Source organism: Hypanus sabinus, chromosome 3, assembly GCF_030144855.1.
Source record: "Hypanus sabinus isolate sHypSab1 chromosome 3, sHypSab1.hap1, whole genome shotgun sequence".
NCBI lineage: Eukaryota > Metazoa > Chordata > Chondrichthyes > Myliobatiformes > Dasyatidae > Hypanus > Hypanus sabinus.
The window spans coordinates 85,006,620-85,019,064 of record NC_082708.1 but is presented as its reverse complement, the minus strand read 5'-3'; the positions used below and the strand labels follow the sequence as shown (position 1 = coordinate 85,019,064).

General features: G+C 40.2%; 1 protein-coding gene across 2 annotated transcripts in view; it reads right to left on the bottom strand.

Annotated features, from left to right (window-relative positions):
* LOC132391490 (ephrin-B2-like) overlaps positions 1–12,218 on the bottom strand; it is a 55,592-nt gene extending 43,374 nt beyond the window's left edge. For both annotated transcript variants that reach the window (XM_059964752.1, XM_059964753.1), the window contains exon 1: positions 11,617–12,218. In XM_059964752.1, the coding sequence (XP_059820735.1) occupies positions 11,617–11,735 (119 nt within the window). In that variant the 5' untranslated portion in view covers positions 11,736–12,218. The remainder of the gene's footprint in view (positions 1–11,616) is intronic.
* Between the last annotated feature and the right edge of the window lie 227 nt (positions 12,219–12,445).

Sequence of the window (12,445 nt, the reverse complement as noted above, 5' to 3'; positions counted from 1 at the left end):
GAGCAGCTTTTCTTTACCATCCTTCAGCACAAGCCCAAAAACACAAGCCCTTTATATACCCCAATCCTAACCTCCCTCCACAGAGCAAAATGCAACTCTGAACACCACTTCCCTCCCTTCCTTTTCAAATCACAGTGTTAGATGTGTCATTTTGGACATGAACTATGTGTTGCCTTGGCAACATGAGTTCCCACTTATACCTTGTACACAAAATGGCTGCATCACCTTAACGTTTCTCCGAGAGGAATGGACTGGTGCTTTTCTTTTGGAAAAAATATTGTGGTAGCAGACCTGATTTCTGCTAGGACTGAATTTCCATACTCTATCTGTACATTGCCAGTTTAGTTTCAACATAAATATTTTATTGTCAAATAACTTGGTTCAATGTTATATAAAATACACGACTATATTACGACTGTCTCTTTAATTCTACTCCATATTTAAGTTTTCCTGAAGCAGCACACATATGTATCTACAAGGAAACATACAATGTGCCAAACAATTCACATCCATATCAAAGTAGGAAAGACAAGTGTAAAATTTAGAAATGATGACTGATCATTAATTGCTTTTTTACTCTATTTCCAGTATTTGACCTTTGAATTACGGAAGCCATACCAAGGATCTTGGTGATTGTAGGGATCACTTACAATGGACTGAAAAGCTTGATCATGTAGATATTAAGAAATAGGATGTGCAGGAGCTCTTGGAAAGCATCAAGTTGGATCATGTCACTGGGACTGGACGAGATGTACCCCAGGCTACTGTCAGATATGAAGGAGGAGTTTGCTGAGCCTCTGGCGATGATTTTTGCATCATTAATGGGGACAGGAGAGGTTCTGGAGGGTTGCAGATGTTGTTCCCTTATTCAAGAAAGGGAGTAGAGATAGCTCAGGAAATTATAGACCAGTGAATCTTACTTAAGTTGATGGAAAAAATCCTGAGGGGCAGGATTTATGAACATTTGGAGAGGCTTAATATGATTAGGAAAAGTCAGCATGGCTTTGTCAAAGGCAAATCATGCCTTACGAGCCTGATAGAATTTTTTGAGGATGTGACTAAACACGTTGATGTAGTGTATATAAATTTTAACAAGGCATTTGATAAGGTACCCCATTCAAGGCTTATTGAGAAAGTGAGGAGGTATGGGATCCAAAGGGTCCTTGCTTTGGGGATCCAGAACTGGCTTGCCCACAGAAGACAAACAATGGTTGTAGACGGGTCATATTCTGCATGGAGGCCGGTGACCAGCGGTGTGCCTCAGGGATCTGTTCTGGGACCCTTACTCTTTGTGATTTTTATAAATGACCTGGATGAGGAAGTGGAGGGATGGGTTAGAAATTTGCTGATGACCCAAGGTTGGGGATGTTGTGGATAGTGTGGAGGGCTGTCAGAAGTTACAGTGGGACCTTGATAAAATGTAAAACTGGGCTGAGGAGTAGCAGATTGAGTTCAACCCAGGTAAGTGTGAGGTGGTTCATTTTGGTAGGTCATATATGATGGCAGAATATAGCATTAATGGTAAGACTCTTGGTAGCATGAAGGATCAGAGAGATCTTGGGGTCCAAGTCCATAGGACACTCAAAGCTGCTACACAGGTTGACTCTGTGGTTAAGAAGGCATATGATGCATTGGCCTTCATCAACCATGGGACTGAGTTTAAGAGCCAAGAAGTAATGTTGCAGCTATATAGGACCATGGTCAGACCTCACTTGGAGTACTGTGCTCAGTTCTGGTCGCCTCACTACAGGAAGAATGTGGAAACTATAGAAATGGTGCAAAGGAGATTTACAAGGATGTTGCCTGGATTGGGGAGCATGCTGTACGAGAATAGATTGAGTGAACTCAGCCTTTTCTGCTTGGCGAGACGGAGGATGAGAGGTGACCTGATAGAGGTGTATCAGACGATGAGAGGCATTGATCATGTGGATAGTCAGAGGCTTTTTCCCAGGGCTGAAATGGCTAACATAAGAGGGCACCGTTTTAAGGTGCTTGGAAGTAGGTACAGAGGAGAAGTTAGGGGTAAATTGTTGTTGTCTTTACGCAGTGTTGAGTGCATGGAATGGGCTGCCGGTGATGGTGGTGGAGGCAGATACGTTAGGGTCTTTTAAGAGATTCCTGGACAGGTACATGGAGCTTAGAAAAATAGAGGGCTATGGGTAACCTTAGGTAATTTCTAAGTAAGTACATGTTCGGCACAGCATTGTGGGCCGAGGGGCCTGTATTGTACTGTAGGTTTTATATGTTTCTATGTATGCAGTTATATTTTAGTCAAACATTTCTCAGTCCTGCTTCAGTAAGTCATAGAAGGGAAAATAAAGTACATCAGCAGGGACTGAGGGATGAATTACTCCTATTTATCTCCCAGATTCTTCAAGTGCTTCTGCAACAATTCTTCTACTGTACAAGGCTTGCAGATAAATATTTGGTTTGAAATACAGACTTTCAACAAAATGTTTAATACACACATGGATAATCAAGAATCGCCAGTTTATGAAGACTCAGCTGTCATTCCCAAAGAGTTCCTGTTCATCACTCACGTACAAAATGACCCAACATGAAAAGACAGTTTTAGCCAAATCTAAATTCAACAATGAAGCTACTGAAGTTGCACTTTCCTTTGTTCTCTTCTCCCTTGTCAGCTGAAACAAAATTATATGATGTTCTGCACCATACAAGTACTGTCTGCATTCCTTCAGTATTACACAATCAGAACCAACCCTGATGCACAAATTATAAGCAAACCTCGTCAGTAAAAAGTTGACTAACAAGTTCTCCTTTTCAACAGGGTTGTGTGCATGAACTTAAATTTGATTAAGTTAATGGGGTACTTTATATTAATTTCATACATTCAGATGATGGACTCTTTCATCGGGTAGGGGGTTGTGTCAGAAGGAACTACCTGGTGCAGCACCCAATGAGAGCTCAGTAGACAAACTTCATCAATCAACAGGTTGTTGGGGACAGCTTAATATATGCAGATTACATCTGGTGCAGTAAGCAGATTGGTACAATTAATTTTCCATGACTGATCTCAGGTAGGTAGGATTGACAAATGTGTTTTCATATTTGCCAACATTAAAATTCCTCAGGGGTTAAACATAAAGGTGGGGGTGCAATGTCTGGAAACAGGCTTCTCTTGTTTTTCTTTTGCTTTAAGATTAACTATGTTCTATATTCCCATGCAGTCTGACAGAGAACATGGGACAAAATCCACTGCAAGGAGGCTTTAGTTTAGCAAGTACAGGGCTGTTTGTCATACTCCTTTAATTAGTATTCATGACTACTTCTAACACTTCCTACTGATTCCCACGTACAGTACTTTGTAGCAATTTATTTTTATCAAATTATTGCCTTCTTCACAGGAGTACAATAATTTAAGTTTCTCCTGACAGTAACACATCAACCTGATTTTAACAAGCACAACTTTCAAAATACAATGCAAGTCTCTGCAGAATGGAAAACCTGTCATTCTCTGAGACCATCAAAAAGCGTCAAGGCAATAAAATGCTGTTTTACATCTAAATGTATGTCAAACTATTACACACTAACGGGGCACTGACGAATGCCCAAGTCCTCAATACATATTGAACATGACTTCACCTGCAGTTTAACTTAAATCACTCATTTTAAAAAATTAAGGAATTTATCTTGCCATATTCTACCTCCCAGAACTTTCAATTTCGCTAAAATTCCATATGCAGGCCTGTAATGTCCATATGTAGGGCTGTTCTAATTATACCAGATAAATGCAACTTTTTCTTCTTTTTTCCATTTCCAAAATAGTAAAGTAAGATAATCCCAGATATGACTGCAAAGCTCAATTCTGGGCTTTACTGAAAGCACAATATACATAGTCAGGTGTAGGAGTAGGCTAATTAAGCCTCTTTAAGCCTGCACTGCCATGCAATAAAATCATACCTGATCTTAATGTAATCTAACTCTACTTCTGGGTACTTCTGGGTTTTTGTTTTAAAAAATATTCTTTGATGAATAAAGTTCCAAACGCTCACAGCCTCCTAAGTGGTTAAAAAACTTCTCCGGCAAACACGAGGAAATCTGCAGATGCTGGAAATTCAAGCAACACACACAAAATGCTGGTGGAACACAGCAGGCCAGGCAGCATCTATAGGGAGAAGCACTGTCGATGTTTTGGGCCCAGACCCTACAACTCCTGAAGAAGGGTCTCGGTCCGAAACGTCGACAGCGCTTCTCCCTATATATGCTGCCTGGCCTGCTGTGTTCCACCAGCATTTTGTGTGTGTTGCAAAAAAACTTCTCAATTCTGTTTTAAATGGGTGAGTCCTTCATTTTAATGTGATGCTAATTCTGCATTCTCTCATCAGACAAAGTATCTTCACCACATTTATTCCATCAGGAATCTCTGGCACCTTTATGTTTCCATGGAGTCCCCTCTCACTCCAAGTTCAAAAGGATACCTATCCATGAAGACCATTGTCACGTGCCCATTCACTTGCCCAGTGAACTACTCGTACCTTAAGCAACTTTTTAATGAAGCAAAGTAACAACATTTGATGAAGAGAACGAGATCGAGTACAAAAGTTATTAGCATTCAGGAACTCGAACTTTTATTTAATTAAGACAGCAAAGAAAGGAACCTTCTCAAAAAACTAGAAACATGTGCATCAAACACTTGCAATTTTAAAAAAATTATATATCCCAAACCAGCTGATATATTTTACATCTCCATTCATAAAGAGACATCTGTAAATTGCAGAAGTAGGATGTCACTTTTCAATTTAGTCACATGCTTAAGTAACCTATCTTCAAGTGCAGACCCTGATAGTCTAATCTTTGCCAAGAGTTGGACTCTGGTTCTCTCCCTCCTGACCCTGTGGCACAGAACAAATTGCAACATCTCATTGCTCTACCTGTGCCCTGTTGTGTCTTTACTTACTTAGTCAAACCACCAGAGCACGAGAGTACAAAAACATTTTATTGCCCAGTAGCTAAACATAAAACGGGTAGGAATGAATCATCTGGTCGGCGTGAGGTAACTGAGGTAATTCATTGACCAAAACCAAAACAGTGTTTTATTCTGCCACTGAGAAACCACATCACAACACGACACACTCTAGTTAAATCAGGGTTTTCCAACCTTTATGCTGTGAACCCTACCATTAACAGAGTGAATTATGCCCATCGACTTAAAAAAGGACTCGACAGCACAGATGCTAACCTGTCTTCAAACTGCAAGCGCAATAGCTTATCATCCAAAAACTATCCCTTCTGTGAAGTGTTGTGCTTCTTAATGAAGTACAATAAATTTCCTAACCATTCGGGTTATGTGAGCAGACACGGTCTATTGACCCAGCACCAGGGTAGGTGTGTCTGTTTCTCATGTTCTAGGTGCCTTCAGCTGCTATGGCTCGCTCATTGCTCTGATACCCTTTGAAAGAAAAAGGCTGAATAGTCCAAAATACAAGCCAGCCTTTTATTTCTTTACGGTTAGGTTTATAATCATGTAAACAGGACCATGCCCTGAATCTAACTTTTCTCACGAGTTATAGGGCTGTTACCCCTCTTCTTCTTTATTTGATTTGAACAAACGGGCTGAAATGCTATCTGCTCAGCATTGATACATGTGAAAATCTTCTCATCTCTGAATTTTCATCAGACTTCAAAGTAAAACAAAATTCAACAGAAAAAGATCAATTTTTACAGCATTCTCTTCACACACTTCTCATGACAGAAATCTTGAACGAAGTAGCTTTCATAACTTAAGGAATTAAGTCAGATTCAGAAGTGTTATCAGAGCAACTTCTTTCAAAACTCTCACTAAGAAGCAGATGCAAAGACAGGCCGTTTAACACTTCATGTCTATGCTGCTGTTCAAAAACACCAAGCCCTATTACCTCAGCACCACTCGTCTTTACCAACTCCATATTCCCTTGCTGCCTTAATTTCTATAAATCTATCAAGCTCATTTTTCAATATACTTGCCTTCAAAGCATGCTACCATTCCTAAAATAACCTACGGTTTAACATATTTTCATTTCAAGAAATTGTGAATAACTGCTACAGCCCTTTTGATTGATCATAATTGAATGACTTTGTCACTGAGCTTTCTTCATTCATCTACTTCCTGGACACAGTGATCAGCACCAGGAACACATTTTGCAGTAAAAAAAACTTATTTCAAAGGGAAAATGAAAGAATATTTCTTGATAATAGACGCTGCCTCTTTATTATCATTCCCCATCGTGGAGAGGATATTCAAGGCACAATAGAATTTAAAGAATGACAGCAGAAATGAAAGGTAATGTATGAAAAAGAGCCGCCTTCCTCCTTGGGACCGAGAAGATTAAACAGAGAATCTAACAGAGACAATGAATTACAAAGGTTTTGTGAGGAAACAATCTTTTAACTGACTGGTGAATGGATAACAAGGAGGAAACACCTTACCTAAATAATATTTAAGCAGATAGTTATTGGAACATGGATAGCCTTCTTAAGATAACCATTGAAACAGAGGTCATAATATCAGTTGTCAGGGAATTGGACAAGAAAAGAAAGTAATCAAAGGATATGAGAAACAGGCATAGAAATTAGATTAGGATAAATGGCCCCAAGAGAATAGCAAGTACATTGGTAATGGGGCAATTGTATATAGTTCTATAATCCATTACACCAAAACAGTACACCAAAACAAATTAGAATGGAATAACTTATTTTTAAGCATAACTGAAAGGACAGAAATAAAATTTGTATCTTTGTGGCTTTGTATGAACAACAACTTGCCATCACATTCATGCCTTTTTTTATATCAGAAAACTTTTTTTTTGGTGCATGCTTGTCTGGAAAAAAATAACTGCCGTATGTTCTAGAAGATGGACTTAGCCTATTTCTTGACCAGAGAGCTGTTGCAAAAATAAGCAATTGAATGGCACAGGACTTCTGCTTAGGTACAGCTTTGGGAGCAGCACTCACTGAAACACCCTACATATTATCATTCTTTACTTTCAACTAACATTGAGCACTTAATAATATTGGTGCTCATGAATTAGTGAATCTTTAACCTTACTGCTATGGTATATCATTTCTTTGTAAATTGAGTTACGGCTTAAGTGAGAAAATATTAAGTGGGGGTGAAATTAACAGTTTGTCATAAACCCCCCATGTGTAAAATTTAAAATAAACAATTGAGGCAAAGGAAGATTTGTTCAATTTTATGCATGCTGTTCTACTATGTTATTAAGTAAACCATCAGATCACAGTGTGGGCTGGAAGTGAGAAACATATTTTTATCCTTTGGAGTTCCAAAAGAGTTACAGATTTTACCAGCTAAAGTACAATACTTTATATTGCAGTTCCTTCAGCACTGCTGAGACTGAATCCTGAAATTTCTTACTCAACAACACCTTGGGGATATTAAAACAGTCAGCAGTGTAGCAGTTTGGGGGGGGGGGGTGTCAACACCACCCTAGGGATGGGTAATAAATACTAGTCTTGGCGGGTCCCAAGAAATGAATTTTAAAATTGTTTTTTAAATAGTGGATTTACCGAGATTGATCAGTGAATTTTTTAGATTGATACTTGCTTTCATTACACTAGACCACTTGATTAATATCTCAGCAAGCGAGCAAAACTGTGCCGCTCTCTCCTCACCTGTGAGTGAACAGGCAATGAAGCAATTCTTGAGCAAATGTGCCATCTAAACCAATGTGTCTATGAGCAGGATGCTCATTAATCTCAACATGCCGCACGAATATTCTCCGATGAGAGTTCACTGCATCAACCCAATGAGGTGTAGCAAACGATCAGCTCCTTGAAATGCGTGAAAACACTTTGACACCTCAGAAACCAGACATGACACATCCTTGTCAGGCAGGTTAAAAAGTCCAGTAAACTGCCACACTTGTATCTTAGGAAAAATTAAAAACTGCAAAAGAAAGTTTATACGTCCTTTAGTTTGCAGTCTTGTTAGACATTTCTTGGAGTTTTCATTATCTGATTTCCCATCTCCTACCAGACTAATAAACTGCCACACTCACCTTCACTAATAAATCAGATTACTAAAATAAAAGAGAAAATATTATTTCAAAGCTCCAAAATATTTCTTCTAAATTTCTAGAACAGTGTCCAGATTACTTCTCAATTCTGTGAGATTCTGGGGCAAAGCTGGAGGGGTGTCTCCTATACAAGTTAAGTAAGTTAACCGGTTAACAATGATTATCTTTGACCAATACAATGCACCTCTCAACGGCTCCATACTGAACACAGCAATATACTGAAAACAACCATGTGCAATCAGGCGTAACATTATATAGATTCTGACTGTATCCACAATCAGATTGTGGATTATTCCAAACTATGGCAAAATATATTACAGCAGAGTCAACTTCACCTACAAACTTCAGAAAATATAGTTTTAGAAAAACCTAGAAAATATCAAAATAAACCACAATGAAGAAAATCAAAGCTCCCATCAGCTACTCATGGAGACGTCTTTCTGGTTTGGCTGTGTTAAGCATCTGAAGAGTGACCTCTGTAGGACTACTGCGCTTGGAGAGATTATGTTTTCCTATGGTAAATTAAAAGCTAAACCTTAGAAACAATCATCTGCCTTCTGATGAACATCTTCCTTACTTTTTTCACAAAAAGGCATCTAGATTTTTCTTTATTTGTGCCACAATTTCAGTACTTCTTGAATAAAAATATTAGAAAATGTAAAACTTTACAAAACACAAGTTTAATTTTCATTTTTGCAAACTGATATGAGCTGCGTCACCTATGCCTAACGTTACTGCTTCTTATACTGTGTGCTTGAACTTACAGAACTAAAAGTGGATATCCAGATAGGTTCGAACATGAATATTTAACAGCAAATACTAATACAAGCTACATTTTGAATTTTGTAAGTACAATACAAAAAAAAGGCTTGCTTAATGTCCCTTGCATACTCAAGAAAAACCCTTACTGGCAATGATTTGTGGTTTATTTATTTTAAAAAGAGAACTGAGAATTTTATCTAGTTATCACAATCCCCTTTTGTTGTGTTAGGCCCACACAGCGGTCTGCTACATTCATTACAGACTTTTAAAAAACCTAAACTGTTCCAAATCTAGCTGAATGCTTTACATCCCACAGACTGTCCCAGAACATAGAAACTGAAAAATTTAAAGTATTGGCTGACTCGAGCAGTTTTTGCACCAGCTTAGTCGTATTTGTCTTTTTAACGAATGGTGTCCTTTAACCACCGAGGGTTAGAAATACACCACTGGTCTTGCCGACTTTCTAAATCAGTGATCGCTGGCTGGGGTGACCTTGAAGGAGATTGAAGAATAATTCACTAGCAGTGCCCTCACAGTTTTGTTTACGATAACCGGCGAAAATCCGTGGGCAGGTAATCGGAATGAAGCTCACTGCAAATCCACCGAGCAGAGGGTGTTGGGTTGACTTCGAGATAGAAACGTTCCCCTTTAACTGGCAAACACAAACGTTTCTCTGGCGAATTGTGGAGCAAAGTTAGTTAGCTCGCGCCTTCTGCTCGCAATATGTCCCTGCATTTTAATTGACCATTTCGCCCGGCTAAATCTCAGCAAAAATTTGCACCTGCCGGCTGGCTCCCAAATTAAACTGATGCCACATCGGGCAATACCCATTTCTCCGGATTTTATGAGTATTTCATTTGGAGCATATGGCGCGATAAATGGCAAGTTCCACTACTATTTCACTCCAACGTGCCTAGGAAAACGCAATTGCTATTGAACGAAAGTGCCACTTGTTTCTCTATCAATTGCAGTGTTTTATACGGCTCCCACTTCGAATGGAAATGTGGGCGAGTCTGATGGCTGATCGACACCGGCGAACAGGCCGTAACCAGCAGCTCTCCTCTCCCACTTCGTTCCGGCCTGAATGCTTCTTTAAACAAGCAAACGACGGCCTCCTGTTTCAGAAAGAGCCCCCAAAACAAAGAACAGGTTGCATTTTATACTCCCCGAGATAATGTAGGTGCCCCCGCTCTCCGTGGCAAAGGATATTTTGTTTTTAACCGCGTCTTACTTTTATTCTGTATCTTGAAAACAAGGACCATGAAATGTTACGGGGGCCTTTAAAAGCGCATAACGTCCTGCGGTTTAACACTTTGCGATTTAAATTATACTAAACGCGTGTTTTGAAATTTATTGTGTACATATGAAATATTCTACTCTCATTTGTGAACCGGTGCAAAAAATGCCCGGGAAATTTCTATGGGTTACTTCAGTGACCGGGCGAGGCTAACAAGTGATTAAACTTTGAAGGAATGGAGCAAGAAAGGGTGGATAATTAACATGGGACCAAAACTGAGCATATTTAGATTTGTCATCAAGCTTCTTATCTTAACCTGTTGTTAGTAGTTGAGACACTTCATTTAATCTAACAGTTTAAATAAACATTTACTCAATGAGTTTCAAACCAAAGGTTTAACGAAATTCCAGATAAAATGGTGATTCATTGATAAGGCAGTTCCCAGGTTAAGAGTTTGAGATTTAATTATTTGTGCTTGTCCTTACCGTAAAGTGAGAAAGTGTGCTCGAAAATTTAAAAGGATCATTCTTCACCGGATGGAACCGATGAGACAACAATATTACTAAACAAAAACAGGCTGGCAGTCCAGTCAAAATCCTTAGAGGAAATGTTTTGCACATTTTACTAAAGGAACCAAAAGAACAAGCTGAGAATTAAATTATAGTATACTTTAGAGAGACTGACAGGAGAGTTTAGGCCAAGAGTGAATAGGGGCGATCACTTTATTTTGAGATTAAATATATTCTCTCCCTTTATTTAATACGAGCGCTCTCTCCCTGTCGGAGAGATGGGTGATCTATTCAGCCGGGACTTCCACACCGACTAGAACCTGCCTTTGCAATATATCAGGAATGAAGTCTGTGTAACAGATTAGATTTTCTGGAGATAATCGCCTTGCAGCAAGAATTCCGGCAAAGCCTCGGATGCTGATCTTTACTGCCTGCAGAGTCTCACCCAACACACAAGCAGGTAAGATCGCAACACTCTGCCCGAATACTGCGCCAACGCCACCTGCTTCCTTGACCGTTTGCCCGCTCTTCAGAACAGACATTCCTCTCTCTGGGCTCGCTCCGGGTCTAGTCGCTATTTTGACCCCAACTGTATCCTATTCTGTCTGGTCACTCTCTCCTCCTTTTCTCGCAGCCCAGTCATCCCGATAAACTGAATCTATGCCGCTGTAAACACTAGTGTACTTTACCACGTTTGTAATTTTCGCCTCTCAACACACGCACGGTAACACTTCCCTTTCCACAATAATATTTCAGCAACCAGCACCCGCAAAAAAAATTATGGTGAACGGTTGTACCGTGTCCCTGAAATCCCCGCTTCTAGCATTCTCCCCTGGCTTCCGTCGAAACAAGCAACCACTGTGTTAATACTGCTCAAACCTCCTCGTCAGTTACTCTTTAAATACGATGTATTGCACATGTGTGAAAAATCATATTTTGTTTTGATTAAAATAGCACTGAGCTCGGGACCACTATAGTCACTTCCACCCTGCTCCAAGTTGTCTGTACATTTAAATCCTGAGAAATAAAATACCAAAGTAGCAGGTGTGGAGCCTGATTAGGACCCTTCACTTACTTGGGATTTGAGGAATTCCAATATATAGGTGCCAAAATTTCACAGTTTGATACAGCCACCCTGCAGAAAACGCACAAAATTCCCAAATAGTATTTCCAAAGCGAGTTTCTTATCGCCATTGTCGCCGATCACTGGTCTCCGATTATACTGGGATAAATTTATATTTTTGTCCGTCCTTGTCCTGGGCGCGATTCCGTGCAAAGGTCTCAACGGTATCCTTTTACCATAAGCACACTTTTGATCCGAGGCTGCCTTGTCGAAACTTGAAATGAACCCTGGCGTTCCTGTCGCTACTGATCCACTGGGGTTGTTCGCTGAGCGGGGGCTCCGGATCTCACACCCGGCAGACTGTCCTCCTCATTCCCCTTGTGTTCCTGTAAATTGCTGCAACTCTTTTGCAGCGAGGCACTTGCTTGCAACAGCAGAACGAGCCAAAATCTCAGTTGCAACCCTTTTTTTCCTTTTAACCTTTGCTGTTCGCGATGGCCGAGTCTACCCGATAGGTTGTCACAGAGGTACGAGACGATGTGCGCGCATACAATCGCGCTATGTGTTATGCGTGTGTTGGGTAAGTCGCTTTACTCGCCACTTGGTCACTTTCACGATCCAGGACGTGATGAGCTTGCTCTTTGCATGAAAGCTTTATACCTCCCACTAACCCACCCGTGAGAGCGCGCCGGCGCTTGCCGTCCGTTCATTGGCTTCTTCGGCCACCTGCAGCTGCAGCTCCACCTGACTGACAGGCAACTCCGCTTCCTCATTGGCCGCGTGAAGTGTCATTCATGTCTTATACGCTTCCCCATTGTTATTTCATCGGATCAAGACTGAT